The sequence below is a fragment of the Schistocerca piceifrons genome, chromosome 1 (genome assembly GCF_021461385.2).
Source record: "Schistocerca piceifrons isolate TAMUIC-IGC-003096 chromosome 1, iqSchPice1.1, whole genome shotgun sequence".
Classification (NCBI taxonomy): Eukaryota; Metazoa; Arthropoda; class Insecta; order Orthoptera; family Acrididae; genus Schistocerca; species Schistocerca piceifrons.
The window spans coordinates 50860601-50877547 of record NC_060138.1 but is presented as its reverse complement, the minus strand read 5'-3'; the positions used below and the strand labels follow the sequence as shown (position 1 = coordinate 50877547).

The following is a 16947-nucleotide window of genomic DNA, read 5'->3' as shown; positions in this document are numbered from 1 at the left end:
CAACAAGGCTCAATTAATCTGGGATGTTTAATGTTAAGGTTAACACAAAGCAACGGTACTGTGAATGGTGTTCTCGAGTACGGGATGAGTTTATTGTTTTTAGTATGGATTGAAAATCTCTCTGACTGCTCTCATGCGACTGGAATCTGCTTCGAAGGGATGTGTTGGGTGAAATGCTAAAAGTCATTTACCACAGATACCAAAGGGGACTACAGTACTACCCTCTTCAACGGATATTGTGCCATCCGCTGGAATTAGAGGTTTATTTACTTCTCGTCCTGCAGAAAAAGTTGCCAAGGAAAAGTCAGCGACATTCTTTGACTCAATAACCAAGGCACTTCTTATTGTCATGTTTCCAAGATGGGACACTTTTGGGAGACAATCGTGATATTATGTTCGATTATAACTTAGTTGAATACATTGTACAAATTTTTAAAACTATAGCCTTGTATGAGGTCGACATTACGCTCTGACTGCTCTCATGGGACTGCTGACTCGGATCTCTCTTACGGGATTTTTGCTCATTATTTCAATTTTGTGCTGTCGTATGCATCATTTTACGTTCAAAATTTTCATATGTGTTTTGCAAAAATGGAGATTTTTTTATGCTCGTTGTTCGCTTCCATCATTCATAAATTATTTGTTATACGATTATGGCGCTTACAGCGTTGTGAACTGAGACAACAGACGAATATGGCTCCCTGGAAAATGAAAATACTACAGGGTTATTACAAATGATTGAAGCGATTTCACAGCTCTACAATAACTTTATTATTTGAGATATTTTCACAATGCTTTGCACACACATAAAAATTAAAAAAGTTTTTGTAGGCATTCACAAATGTTCGATATGTGCCCCATTAGTGATTCGGCTGACATCAAGCCGATAATGAAGTTACTACCACACTCGGCGCAGCATGTCCCCATCAATGAGTTGGAAAGCATCGTTGATGCGAGCTCGCAGTTCCGGCATGTTTCTTGGTAGAGGAGGTTTAAACACTGAATCTTTCACATAACCCCACAGAAAGAAGTCGCATGGGGTTAAGTCGGGAGAGCGTGGAGGCCATGACATGAATTGCTGATCATGATCTCCATCACGACCGATCCATCGGTGTTCCAATCTCCTGTTTAAGAAATGCCGAACATCGTGATGGAAGTGCGGTGGAGCACCATCCTGTTGAAAGATGAAGTCGGCGCTGTCGGTCTCCAGTTGTGGCATGAGCCAATTTTCCAGCAGAAGAAAAAGGGGCCGTAAACTTTAAACCGCGAGAATGCACAAAACAAGTTAACTTTTGGTGAATTGCGAATTTGCTGCATGAATGCGTGAGGATTCTCTACCGCCCGGATTCGTACTTGTGTCTGTTCACTTCAAAATTAAGAAAAATTGTTGCTTCATCACTGAAAACAAGTTTCGCACTGAACGCATCCTCTTCCATGAGCTGTTGCAACCACGCCGAAAATTCAAGGCGTTTGACTTTGTCATCGGGTGTCAGGGCTTGTAGCAATTGTAAACGGTACGGCTTCTGCTTTAGCCTTTTCCGTAATATTTTCCAAACCGTCGGCTGTGGTACATTTAGCTCCCTGCTTGCTTTATTCGTCGACTTCCAAGGGCTACGCGTGAAACTTGCCCGCACGCGTTCAACCGTTTCTTCGCACACTGCAGGCCGACCCGTTGATTTCCCCTTACAGAGGCATCCAGAAGCTTTAAACTGCGCATACCATCGCCAAATGGAGTTATCAGTTGGTGGATCTTTGTTGAACTTCGTCCTGAAGTGTCGTTGCACTGTTATGACTGACTGATGTGAGTGCATTTCAAGCACAACATACGCTTTCTCGGCTCCTGTCGCCATTTTGTCTCACTGCGCTCTCGAGCGCTCTGGCGGCAGAAACCTAAAGTGCGGCTTCAGCCGAACAAAACTTTATGAGTTTTTCTACGTATCGTGACCATATGTCAATGAATGGAGCTACAGTGAATTTATGAAATCGCTTCAATCATTTGTAATAGCCCTGTACTTAAATGTCGTCATAAAAACAGCAGAGATGTCCTATCAGACTGCAGTACTGCACCATCGGTACTGATTACGGCAATTAATTAGCAGAACGTGGAGTGGTGGACGCTGTTAGTATTATTAAAGCAGTCTTGACACGATCGATATCAGGAATGCAATTAAATAATTGCGAAGGATCAGTAAGGTAAAGTCCTTTACGAGCAATTAATGATAGTGGCCTTAAACTCAGTTCCACAGAAAAGTAAACGGGAAGGCATGTTGTCCTTACTTCGTCCGCAGTGCTGACAAAAGCAGCATACTCTACATGAATTTCCCGTCAGTCTGTAGGCACCTGAGTTGCTGGTCGCTACTGGTAACAGCGTGAACAAATAGTTGAATGTTTGGTACTGTACAAACACTTTTTGTTAACGTCAGATACGCGTAACGGATATGATCAATACCTAACTGAGGTAACTCTTGATGTTGCATCTCAAGTGTACGTACTTTGTAATGGAAACATACAGTTTCAGAAATGCTATCAGACCACTGTACTTAGAGATTCAGATCTGCGGTCTCGTTGCTTGTACCTCATTCGGCAGCGAATGTAATGGTCGGCTCGGTCGAGTTCTCTGTGCGACCGTAACTGTACTGCGGTTAATTGTCATGACGGGTGTTGGCTCTTACTGGAGCTACTACCAGTCACACGTACATTCGCTGCCGAATGTCGTACAAGCAACGCAGTTTCCCCTAACGGTCATGTCTGTGTTGATGTGGCTGGAAACCACATCGCTGTTAATCACGTGTCTCGTTACTAAGAAGCGGTTTATACGTGAACTTACAGATCTGGTAGAAAATGTAGACATTTTACTTGCACAGCAAGATGGTAGCTTTAGTAAGCAAACGTTCAAGCAAACGAGAAAAATGTCTACTCTTCTGTTTGCTAGCGTTACGATAAGCTTGGTATCTGTGCTAGCATCCAGTATCTTAGACTTAACTGGCGGATGGGGAGTAAATATTACCTACTTCGTTGTAGCGTATTCTCACCTGTGGCAAGTGCAGTTCTTCAGTATAGTGCTGACAGTGCGCGACCTGCTGGGCGTAGTGTGTACGCTGCTGGTGAGGAGCGTGCGACCGCCGCTGGATAGGGAGGTCCAGCTGGAGGAGGCGGCGACCTCCGGAGGGCGGCGGTGGGTGGCGGAGGGTGACCTTCGACGCCTGCAACGTGCCAGGCTGGCGCTGCACCGCGTCGCCCGCCTCTGCGGACGACACTTCGGAATCGTGCTGGTGCTGTCTGTGATCCATAGCTCGATCCTCCTGGTCCTGCTGACGTACGGCGTCGTGCTGATGGTGACGCGGTTGCAGTTCCTCGAGAGCGTGCTGATCGTCGCCGGGTGTGTGGCCTGCACGAAGCTGGTGGTCGCGGCGGGTAACCTTCTGGCCGTGTGCTGGGCCTGTTCCTCCGCAGCGGACCGTGCCGCCACGGTGGGCAGGATGGTAGACCGGATCCTGGCTCCCCCGCTACCTTTTCCGGCGCCACGTGTTCTGCACCTGTCGGTGGAGAGGCTCACGTTCTCTGCCGCCGGCTTCTTCGACATAGATCTGCACTTGTTTGTTGCTGTTGTTGGCACCGTCGTAACCTACATTGTCATACTCGCACAGTATTTTTTATAATACGGGCTACAGCTTGGATTCAGATGATCACACGTGGTACAGACGTAAAAATTAGAAACAAATTCTCACTGTGGAGCGGATTTGAGAAGCTGTTTAATTCCTTAATCCAGCGGAACAGGGATCCTGCACCCGAACGTGGAAGGTGAGCGTGCCTAATTCAAAGTGATGCACATAAAAAAAGGCGGCTTGTGCATACAGTACGCGTGTCTGAACGCGGTATACGCTATCGCAGCGCTTCCCTGCCGCTATTGTCGGCTGCATACGGCTCGCGAGTCATACACTTTGTTTACGAAATAGACGGGGGTAAAATTCCTACTACAGTCATGTTAAAACGCAAATTTCCTCCCTTGTACACATGCTGAAGCTGTTTTTCTATCTGTTGTAATACATTAATAAAAACTTCAGTATCTACGAACAAGTTATAAGGCAGAAAAACTCCTCTTGAATAGGCGTTGAAGGGCCAGCGGTACCGACCGGCAGCTGTGTCATCCGCAGCCCACACTCGTCACTGGATGCGGATATGGAGGGGAACCTGGTCAGCACAGTCTACGAAACCGGAGCAGCTACTTCTCAATCAAGTAGCTCCTCAGTTTGCCTCACAAGGACTGAGTGCAACCCGCTTGCCAAAAGCGCTCGACAGACCTGCTGGTCATCCATTCAAGTGTTAGCCAGCCCGACAGCGCTCAACTTCGGTGAGTTACGGGAACTGGTGTTCAAATGGTTCAAATGGCTCTGAGCACTATGGGACTCAACTGCTGTGGTCATAAGTCCCCTAGAACTTAGAACTACTTAAACCTAACTAACCTAAGGACAGCACACAACACCCAGCCATCACGAGGTAGAGAAACTCCCTGACCCCGCCGTGAATCGAACCCGGGAACCCGGGCGTGGGAAACGAGAACGCTACCGCACGAACCGGTGTTACCACTGCGACAAGGCCGTTGGCTCCTAAAACAAAAAGGATAGGTCCATATACAGTCAGTAACGACATCAGCTTATGAAAATTCCGTTACAAACAGCGCGATACAAATTTACAACGTTATTCCAAATAAGACAAAACTTATTTCATCATTCTCACTTTTTAGTAAAACCTTATCACAATTTCATAATAGAATCTTTACCCATGTGAAATGCAAGAGCAAACAATAATCTGCAAAATATGTTGCTGCAAGTGCGGTATTGCAAGCTCTCATGCAGATAAAGCCAGCCAAACACGACACTCCGGAGAGAGAGCACTTATGTTCACATAAAATGCAATAATATAGAATAGACTAGCACTAAATAATGAGAAAGTCTTAGAAAATATTAGAAGATGAGTAGAAGCCATTGGGAAATAGAGATCCGTGAATCTGCAGCCCATGACACATCTCATAGCAATACGGAATTTCTGTTAACTACTTTACACATCGCTTCCATAACATGCTACGTGGTCTTTTTACGTTACTGTATTCTGAAGGTTTCAGTGGCACATGTGTTGTTAAATGACATATAATTATAATAAATCGCACGAAGAAAAATGGGTTTTTGGTGTATCTTCAATGTTTCTTTGCCTTGAAACTACACCCTAGAAACAAGTCGAAAATTGTTTGACTACGAATATGATGTTTCCCATTTTACCAAAATACATCGCACCCATTAACGACTAGTTTTAGGGAGATCTGGTGCTTTCATAACTGCAAACGCACGTTCAGAATATCTGTCATACTTGAAATTCCTCTTCACGTTCGCAACAATTCCCCAACGTGTTTTTTCCATACTATGGCGTCAGAAATTCGGCACGATGAACGCAGACGTTGGAATGCATGAGCCATGCGCCGACGGCCTTAGACTCATGCCTCTCCTTTCATTACTTTCTGAGAAGTGTTACATACGCCTGAAGTAAAGTGAACTGAAATATTATTTTGAAGAAAGAATTGGAGCTATGATGCGTCGGCACTAATTTTCGAAGCCCCTATTTCCTCAATTTTGTGCAGAAACTCGTTGTACGAAGAGAACTAGGAAATACGTAGTTAACAAAGAATCGACATTGAATGACAGTACTTTTATTGGTATCCCATTCTGTGATCTGTTCTTACCTAAGGTTTTGGGTCATGAATGGAGTGCTCTTAACTTTCTCTCATTTCAGAAGGCCAGTGGCGCGCCGTTATTTAAGATTCATTATACCTGGGACAACTGGTGTTACAAGATGCTGACTCTGTTCTAAGATTGTCTTTAGGGTCGTGGAGAATGTCGTACACATTACTCCCCTCGCCGGGCTTTGTGAATGAGTCACCTTCCCTCACAATGCGAACTGTCAAAGGTACATAATGAAAACATTGCTGTTTCAGTATACGACAACATTTTGATACATCGTCTAAGATTATATAAAATTCTGCGTGGCCAGAACGAATATAACTCCTTGTGACGGTTGTCAACTTTTCCCACGTGTTTGTTTGAACTACATAACCGCCTCTCTCACTAGTATCTGTAATACATAATGGTGAGAGACAATGTGAATGACATTAGTTTACATTTTTAGTCATCGATTTTGATGGAAGGTTGAAGAGCATACTTATTGAATCGTCTCTTTGGAAACATTGTAGCTTCAGGTCTTGTAATGCGATTAGCGTATTTAATTCGTAATCTCTGGTCCGACTCATCTCTATTCTATAATCTGTTTCGTAGTGAGCTGCGAGGTATTTAAAAGTTTAACTTATTACATATTCTGTACCGACACATATTGTCATTAATAAAATAAAAACACACCTGCAAACTAAAGCAAATAATTTTCTCTAATAATAACGAAATCAGTTACAACGTATAATATTAATCAACTTGCTGATTTTCGAAGTCATTTGTAACATTGAATCTTAATATAATGTTTTAATAATGGCAGGAATATATAGACATAACTAGTAGGTATTCGACTGTGTCAATTATGATTGCATCTGTTTTATTACACTCTGCAATGTATCTTGGATCAGCTAAGCCTTAAGGTTTCATTTCATTTTGTTCTTGTTTACGAATCCGTTAATTGATATTCCGTCACAAATTCGGCTATAAATTAAGTAAACTTGCGCATAAAAGAGGTCAGACTCCCGTAGACAAGGCACTGAAATAAGAACACGTAAAGATAATAAAGCTTTGGCTCTGTATTTACTTTTTGTTGGTAGGTCACATTTATAGTAAGAGGAGCCGAAACAATTTATATATTTTAACATTCTCTCGTTCGTATTCAAGGACGAAGCTGCTGTATCTGCCTTGGATCTAAGACATTGTAACTACCAACGCTGTAATGAAATGAGATATTATTAAACAATATATTATTAAACGAAATGTTTTAAACTGCTTTGTGGCTGCTGCTGTGGAAAAAGGATATGAAATATTTTGTAATATTTGAATTTGCTGCGTAATGGTGGCTAACTGTTGCACACCAGCGGAGCTATAAATTGCTAGAAATTGTTTAAATGTTCAAAACATTGACATGAGGGATCGGAAGGTTACTTTCTATAATAAGATGGCTAAAGTTTCATACATATATTAACAATTACAACATACGCACCTCCTCAAGGTGAATAATTCTTTCTCCAATAACAGTGAGAACAAACGTAAGACAGACAGAAGACTTGGCGGCTATTACGACCGCTACTTTTATAGAACAAGAAAATATATCATTATCTGTAATTGCAGCTGCAGTGATGGTAGCTATATTGTTCGGACTATGTCTCTCATGAAAAATAATTACTGTATACTTCAGACATTTTAGTAACAAGTTACAAGAATCGCCCAGCCCTTCATGTAAAAAATTGGAGATGCTGTATTTCGAATTTTACATTTTGATTGCTTACTTTCCACTTGCACGATCTGAACTCTTGGAAATGCAAACTCTTAAGTGAAGCTTTAGTTGCAGCTTTTTCGTGAGCATATAGCCATACTTAAGTCTAACAAGCGTAAAAAAAAGACTTAGGTATAACAGCAATGAAATATACCACACACAAATGGGACTATCAGCATATTGTAATACTAGGATAATTGTGAGACGTAAACTAGCAATTACGCGTCGAAAGCGGTGACAGCGAACCGTCAAGTCGCGTCCGCAGCATTAAATAACAAGGAAGATGGTAGCACTTTGGGACAGCTACTGACAATATGCGCTTACAAAAGATTGTTTAAAATTCTATCTGGACTCATTAAAACACTACAGTTTCAACAGCTTGCAGAGTATTAAGGTAATAAATCCCCAAAAGTCGCCTATGAAACTGTATACGACAAATTATCTAAGCTTAATCGAACACAAAAAACTAATAGAAGTGGCCGAATTCCTCCTCCGAAATATACACTACGATCGACTAACAAATACGTGAATCTATCCGTGACGTCAGTTGGTTGATTGATTCGGGGGTAAGGAGGTCATCGCTCCCATCGGATGAAGGTAGGATGGGGAGGAAGTCGGCTATGCCATTTCAGTAAATATGGATGGCCGGACGCGGGTTTGTACCGTCCTCCTCCCGAATGCGAGTCCAGTGTGTTAACCACTGCCCCACCTCTCTATGTCGTCGGTGACGCATGCATTTTCTTATTGTGAGATTAGAATAGTTTTCTCAATTTTATAGTTCCATCTAGTTACTGTGCGAGGGCTCTATGCCCTGGACTGCTCGACATCATAACGGAAGTCTTGCCATAAGACACAATACCACTTGTGTTTGCAAATTAATATTAATAGTGTAAAATAAGAGTAGTATGCTGTTTCCGTCAGGGTGAAATTAATACTGTGTACTATTATTAATTTAATAGTACCTGCATAAAAATTACCAATGACATTTACTCCATATAGTGGATACGTTTTGCGGCGGCACGGTGCGTTGCAAAGTTCCACTTACCTTGCGATGGGCCTCTTCTCATACGCCCACTTCCTTGAAGTTACTGAAATGCAATTCTCAGCCAGAAGAAGCTACAGAAGAAACACCTTTACGTCTCGTAATGACAAGTAGTGCTAAAAATTGCTTTGTCGGTCGAAGAAATAGTTAAATTAAAATATTTATTTATTTCGGTCGAAGAAATAGTTAAATGAAAATATTTATTTATTTCACGTTGTTACAGTAAGTTGGCATACACCAGTCACTACCAAGCTTTAAGCTACAAAGTCAGAAAAGTCCACAAACTCAAACCATTCATTGTCGTAAACTGTTTACGGTTATTGTTAGTGATGCTTCTCAGGAGGTTTAAAAACGAATTGTTTCTTTTAGAATAGCTTACCCAATTTTTGCTATTAATGAGTCTCACGTAACAAAATGTTCACCTTCCCGAGTAAGGAACACGCCACGCAGAATTTAGGTATCTACAATAACACCAAAAGTTCTGAATTCAACACTGTGGTGTAAATCAAACTCCTTCCACACTTTACGGGACTTCTCAATCATTTTGCTACCGAAATATCACTATACAAATAATTTTCAACGGAGCACGTATCAATACGTCTGATGCCTACGAACTCCTAGCCCCGACTCTAGTAATGTCTCTCCAAAAAAGAAGTTTCTAGTTCCCAAAATACGCACGAATATGTTAATTTCTGAAAGGCAGAGAAACATCAAACTCTCTCAATCCCACGCATATACACAGAACCAATCAAAATTTGACACGGTATCAGGACAGTAAGTTAGCGTAAATAAATTCTGAAACCTCACAAATATAAAATTAACTCCCTCTTAACAAAACTACTTTACCGAAACCATAGTCTCATTTCCCCACTACCTAAACTGGCGAAATGATTTATAACGCATTACCTGGTACAAATGAGGACACACATAATTCTTGATCATTCCCCAAGAAGCTACCTATTTCAATGTACAGTATAAAAACTTTACATATAACATTATTTCACATTCATACCATCATTCACTGTCTTAACTAAGGACAATTATAGTAATAATTAATAAACAATTAGAAAATTAAGCAAACAGAACTGCAAATAAAAATGACAGTAATTTGACTGCGGCTCAAACAATGTCCATCAGCTAGTGACCTCTACCAGATCGCACAGAAACTACATACACACAGGCATCTGACGCCGCGTGTCCTCCTTGTGATTCATACTGAACGTGTGTTACCTGCCGGTACTGTCTTAGGCACAATGTAAGACGCTACGTCAGACTTTGAACGCAAACAATCCCAAGAAGGGGAAAAGATACTTTTATGTCAAATGCGGCGTATCAGTCTGTACTTTTATTAGGTGACACATCGCTGATGACTATATCAGTACACATGACAGAGAAACGAAGTAATATAAGGACCGATCAAAAAGTTTCCGCTGCCTGGATCGCTTGGATCTCCGCCCCTGCCCGGTTCCATAACGCCCTCCAAATCCTCGAACGCCATGCACTCCGCCTCGCCTTCCGCGTCCGCCTTCCGTCCCGCACGCACATCCTCTATGACCTCATCCCCTTCCCCCACCTTCTCCTTTTCCTTGAACACATCCGCACACTATATACTGTCCGCCGCCTTGATCCCCCTCACCCCCTGGTGTCTCCCTTCCTCTCCACTCCCAACCAGTTGCCGCGCCTTTACCGTTGTGTCCCTCCCTCTCTGCATCTCCACACCCTCCATCTCCTGTCCCAACACAACTTCCACCGTCTACCACTCCCGCATGATGAGCTTCGCCCTGACATCTACCCTTCCTACCAACTCTAACCCCCTCTTCCTGCCTCCTACTCAGGGCTCCCTCTCCTCCCCATCCCTCCTTCTGAGCGGATTTCCCCTCCTACTCCCCCTCCATCTCTTGTGCCTTCTTTCAGTGTCTCTGCGCTCCCTCCTGCCCTGTCATTCCTTTTCCTCTCCCGCCCCATGTGTCTCCTGCCTCTTCGTGAACCCACGGTTGACCCTCCTCTCTTCATCCCGCCGCTTCCCCAGCTGCCCCATGCTCTCCCCTCCTTTTCCATCCTCTCTGACCTCTCCCTCGGCAGGTCCCACCTGGTAGTTTTATTCTTCGTCGTGTTTGCTCCAAGTGGGTTTTAAGTGTGTTGTTTCGGAGTGTTTTTAATACTGTGGCCAACTTTAAACCTGTGCATGCGCATCCAGTCTCTTCACTATGTTTTAAGAATGGCCAACTGTGTTTTTTAACTTTCTGGTGACTTTTTTAAATGTCCCCAATGAACGTCAACATGTCAGTGTATCTTTACCTCCATTTTCTCCCCTTACTCTGTTTTATGTTCCCCTTTTTTTACCTCCTGATGTATGTATTATTTTATTCTTGTGCTAGTTGTCATGTCACTCGGCTGAAGAGCGGCGGATTGTGCTGCTGACAGCCCATTCCTGCCCATATGGGGCAGGGGAATGAAATCACAATAAAGAAAAAAAAAAAAAGTTTCCGTTCGAAGGCCGTACACTCCCGAATCAGGTAGTGAGCATTGAGGCTGTCATCCCACCGATTCATCAGGCTGAAGATAAACGTTTTATAAAACATGGTGTCCAGCTTCGTGAAGAAGTCCGTAGTTGCCTGCTACAAGTCCTCGTTTGGCAGGAATCGTCGATCCTTCCAGACATTTGTTGAGGAAGCGAAGGCGTGATAATCACACGTGGAGAGATCAGGACTGTTGGGCGGTTGTTCGCGTGTCTCACATTTTAGTTGGCGTGACTTCTGCGTTACGGCATTTCCGAGATGGGGACGACCGTTCTCATGAAGCAGTAGAAAGGCTTGGCACAACATTCCACAACGGTGGATTTCGGCAGACGTACTACCCCACACATGTTGTTCACTATCCGATGGACATTTACCGGCTTTTGTCCTGCGGCAACAAAGAACGGAATAACAGCACGTTGGTCCTGTTTTGGACGCATTTGGTGATTATCCTGGCGTACACTTTCGCCAGCACTCCGGTCGGCACTAGGAAACGTCTTACTGGAGGTGCTGAACTAGGCGCGCCTACGACAAGAGAAGAACAAGACACGCCCCCAGGCTACGTGCTGATAAGGACACGTGGGCAGCGTGCATATAGGCCGCCGCAGCCGACCAAGCTGTCTCAATCTCTCAATCTCTGTCCGTCGGTACTTCGCATCGCGACTCAGTTTGCATTTCATCTCAATACGTCGTAGTGTGCTGTAGTCTCACTCGGTGATAGTGGTCGCCTCACACATTAGCTAGCTGTGAGGGAACATTAGTCATTGTATACAGTTGTGATATCGACAGGATTCCAGAATTAGTACATGTTATTTGATTGCTGTTGACCACAGAACTTCAGATTGGACATCACTGATGTTAAGTAATCAGTTGGTCCCTATAATAAAGTGTATTTTTAACCAAGTGTGCATTTTGTGTTGTAGTACGCGAAACTGGCCACTCACCTCTCATACAACACTCTCCTCGTCCATCCAGGAATCACAAAACACAACAAGAGGGCAGAACTACAACAGTAATAACGTCGCCAGAGCTTACGCCTCCATATTTCCCTCACGCACGTCGGATAGACACGAATGCCAGACTTTAGCCTTGCCCACATCTCGGTGCTTACATATCCACATCGGAGACGTGAGACTTTTCGTACCCAGCAGTAACATCGTCAAACAGAACAGTTTTGCTCGCCCCTTATACGTAGCACATTTACAAAGAGTCAACTTAAACGCTCAGCACTGTAAGAATAGTATAACATTGTACTGTTTTGTTCCTTATTTGTCTCACTCTTAACTCATGTTGATGAGAGTACTGTTAATTGCGCAGAGATAAAAATTAGTGAACACTAATTTCTATCTTCACGTACTATGATGTGAATGTTCAAACGTCATGGCAAACGAAAATGGAATGGAGTGATCGTGTAGCATGCTTCGCCTGAAGACCACGTCTATAGTGGCTCCACCGCCTGGTTCAGTTCTATCTGACGTAACTTTGGCGACGTGCGCGTTGATGATGGTGAGACGAAATGGATTAGGAAAACACGAACACAACCAGCCACAGAGCGAAAAAAATCCCCTCCCCCCACCTCCGCCAAAAATCGAAACTGGGTCCCGTCAGTCTAAAGGTAACGGCGCTAGCCACTGGATCACGTGCTGCGCTGCAAATGTGAAATTCAGAAGCAACAATGTGATGTCGCGCTGTGAATTGTGCCTGGACAGCACACACAGTAAGAGTGTTGCCCGTGAAAGGGCAGGTTGCGTGTTCGATTCCCGACTTGGCGCACAATTTCAATCTACCCAGAAGTTTTAGAAGAGTACACATTCTGCTACTGAGTTTTGGTGGGTACGCAGTTAATTACGCACAGAGTAATTGGGACAAAGTTAGAGCTAGAGGGACATTGCTGCCCAGATATAATCATTACTGTAAACGTAAAGTGCATAATTGATGTTATAAGATCGTGACTGGATACCTCTACCAGGAAGACCAATGACTGCAAATGTCAAGGTAACAGGTTGGAGTCCCGGTGTGGCACACAGTTTTCATTTTCCAAAGAGTTTCAGAAAAGTTCAACAACCACCACAGTGTGAAATATTGATTCTGCAATCTGAATTTCTTCTCAGGTGCAATCGTATGGCATCGTACTTAAGGTGCTCACATGTTGTTTTCATGAGAAATTTTGAAATTATGTGTTGCATAAATGGAACAGTTTAGCCACCTGTACTACCTCGATTTGTCGGCGGTCGCATTCGCTTTATGTGCCGACAGAATCGTCTTGATGTTAACTCTAAAATACTACCCTTCTGTAGTGACTACTAACAAGGGAATATCCCCATCACAGACCAGACAGTTTTAGTAGTAAGATAACCCAGTGGATACCTCGACAAATCTGAACTTAGTTCAACCACGAAAAGAAGAAGAAAGTGTACTGAGCTGTGAAAGAAAGCAAAATCTAAGCAGTAAACGGTCCAATCTAAAGATGTACAACGTCAAGTGAACTTGCACAGCCACAGCGTCGTCATTATGTGGTCACTGTGTTAGACTACGCAGGGGCATATCCTAATCCACTGTAATTTTTTTGCCTTCCAACTTAAGAACTGTCCGTCTGACCATTGACGTGTCTGTTAGCTGTATTCAAATTTGTGCCTGTGTCGTGGTGTAACGTCTGTTTGGAAATAGCGAGACGTAACTGAGGTACCTCCACACGTACGTACATCCTACTTTTTCTATTCAAGTACCACACAAATTGCGACCGTAATATATTCTTACCACCTGACTTATTTCTATAGTCAATGTGCACAATGACAATGGCCAAGACTACAGAAGGAGAAGAGACACGTCAGAGTCATTTCGGAACTTTCATAATTTTGTGAAAAATATGGCACGAAAAGATTTCAACGATGATTTTCCGCGTTGCAGTGTAACACAGTGACCGTACAACTTCAACCCAGTGGTTCTTACAAGTCGCTCAATGTTACATATCTTCGGCTTGGCCCGTTGATTATTTCTATTTTACTTCATTTATCACTCAGTACACGTTATTCCTTTTTTTCACGCTTGATCTGTGATCTGTGTTCATTTTTTGACGCGTTATCCACTGGTCCATTTTACCACTAAACCCAAGAGAGGGGGCGGGGGCTGGAGGTTGCGATGTGGAGTTTCTCTTGTAAGTTTGGAACTTGCGGTTCTTGGTTTCTTACAGTCACTAATGCCACTACTGTGCATGTTTCCCGATTGCTTGTCTGGCTTGTAACCAATCACCCTGAGATGTTACGTTGCCCAAAGCACAGACACTCACGAGAAACACGGGCCGCGCCTCGTACGTTGCAGCACATCATACTGCAAGTCCTAGGAATACCAGCAGCGGTCTCTGAAGGGGAGCGGGTAGCTATTTCACATGAGTTTAATAATTCTTGACCGCGTGTTTAAACGTATGCAAGATGTCGATAGCACACGGTTAAAATAAGACTATTATTGGGTAACTTTCCAATTAAATACTGAATTCCCGTCGGCCCTGCACAGAGCTGATCATTAACAAAGTGTGGCTGGCAAACCAACTACCGGTCGGAGTGACCGTGCGGGTCTAGGCGCTACAGTCTGGAGCCGAGCGACCGCTACGGCCGCAGGTTCGAATCCTGCCTCGGGAATGGATGTGTTTGATGTCTTTAGGTTAGTTAGGTTTCATTAGTTCTAAGTTCTAGGCGACTGATGACCTCAGTAGTTAAGTCGCATTGTGCTCAGAGCCATTTGGACAAACCAACTTGTGCGACTTTCCGAATTCGATGCATAGCCAGTGTATCTCGTTGGACGAGATATACGACTTTTGCAGAGAGCTTGTAACGTCCCACTAGTCGTCTTGCCCGCCACACTTCGTGAACGCGCGGCACCGTGCACTGCCCACGGATAATCAATATTTAATTAGAAAAATGGCCTCTGAAAGTCTCAGTTTGGTTGTGCATTATCGAGAGCTCATATGCGTTTAAACACGCGGTAAAAAATTATTAAACTCGTCTTAAACAGTTACTTGCTCCCCGCTGGATGCGGCTGCTGGCACTCCTTAAGACCTGCAGTGTGACGTACTGTGACGTTCGCACAACAGCCTCACTTTCTCGTGGGGGTCGGCTTTATCTCAGGCGTCGGGTCGCCTCTGCTGCGGCCGTGAGATTATGACTCGCTTATATCTCCCAACTGCGCGTGCGAAACAAACCCACTACATTCAGCTCACCTCTAATAATGTCACAAACTATGCTGGCAGTCGTAAGGTGGGTAACATCATACGTTGTACTGCGTAATTACACTAGTGGCCATTAAAATAGCTACACCACGAATATGACGTGCTACAGACGCGAATTTTACCCGACAAGAAGAAGATGCTGTGATATGCTAACGACTAACTTTTCAGAGTATTCGCACAAGGTTGGCGCCGGTGGCGACAGCTACTAAGTACTGCCATGAGGAAAGTTTCCAACCGATTTCTCATACAGAAACAGAAGTTGACCGACGTTGCCTGGTGAAACGTTGTTGTGGTGCCTCGTGTAAGGAGGAGAAATTCGTACCATCACGTTTCCGACTTTGATAAAGGCGGGGCTGCAGCCTATCGCGGTTGCGGTTTATCGTAGCGTGACATTTCTGCTCCCGTTGGTCGAGATCCAATGACTGTTAGCAGAATATGGAATCGGTGGATTCAGGAGGGTAATACGGAACGCCGTGATGGATTCCAACGGCCTCGTATCACTAGTAGTCGAGATGACAGGCATCTTATCCGCATAGCTATGACGGATCGTGCAGCCACGTCTCGATCCCTGAGTCAACAGGTGGGAGCGTTTGCAAGACAACAACCATCTACAAGAACAGTTCGACGACGTTTGCAGCAGCATGGACTATCAGCTGGGAGACCATGGCTGCGGTTACCCTTGACGCTGCATCACAGACAGGAGCGCCTGCGATGGTGTACTCAACAACGAAGCTGGGTGCACGAATAGCAAAACGTAAGTTTCTCGGATGAATCAAGGTTCTGTTTACAGCGTCATGATGGTCGCATCCGTGTTTGGCCATATCGCGGTGAACGCACATTGGAAGCGTGAATTCGTCATCGCCTTACTAGCGTATCACCCAACGTTATAGTATTGGGTGCCATTGGTAACACATCTCGGTCACCTCTTGTTCGCACTGACGGAACTTTGAACAGTGGACGTTACATTTCAGATGTGTTACGACCCGTGGCTGTACCCTTCATTGGATCCCTGGGAAACCCTACATTTCAGCAGGATAATGCACAACCGCTTGTTGTAGGTCCTGTACGGGCCTTTCTGGATACAGATAATGTTCGACTGCTGCACTGGACAGCACATTCTCCAGATCTCTCACCAACTGAAAACGTCTGCTCAATAGTAGCCGAGCAACTGGCTCGTCACAATACGCCAGTCACTACTCTCGATGAACTGTGGTATCGTGTTGTAGCTGCATGGGCGGCTGTACCTGTACAAGCCCTCCGAGCTCTGTTTGACTCAATGCCCAGGCATATCATCGCCGTTGTTACGGCCAGAGGTGGTTATTCTAGGTACTGATTTCTCAGGATCTATGGACCCAAATTGCGTGAAAATGTAATCACATGTCAGTTCAAATATAATTTATTTGTCCAATGAATACCCGTTTATCATCGGCATTTCTTCTTGGTGTAGCAATTTTAATGGGCGGTAGTGAATTAGTGTCAGTACCACATAGTGCTTGGGTTTAATAAATCCGTTGGAGAAATTCGGGAGGAACTATCACATATATTAACTCACCATATCCGGAAAAACTGAGGTATGGAATACCTAAATAAAAACCCGATATTTTTCTTCATTAATTGTCCACGTGCGAGTAGGACTCCTGCTCTGAGGAATCCTTACAAACTTTGTTCACCCATGCTGGGAATTGAGTGACTCA

General features: G+C 44.1%; 1 protein-coding gene across 1 annotated transcript; it reads left to right on the top strand.

Annotated features, from left to right (window-relative positions):
- The first annotated feature begins 2909 nt into the window (after nt 1-2909).
- LOC124776289 (gustatory receptor 23a-like) lies at nt 2910-3659 on the top strand. The gene has a single exon (XM_047251242.1). The coding sequence runs from the start codon at nt 2910-2912 to the stop codon at nt 3657-3659; it is 750 nt and encodes a 249-aa protein (XP_047107198.1).
- The last annotated feature ends 13288 nt before the right edge of the window (nt 3660-16947 follow it).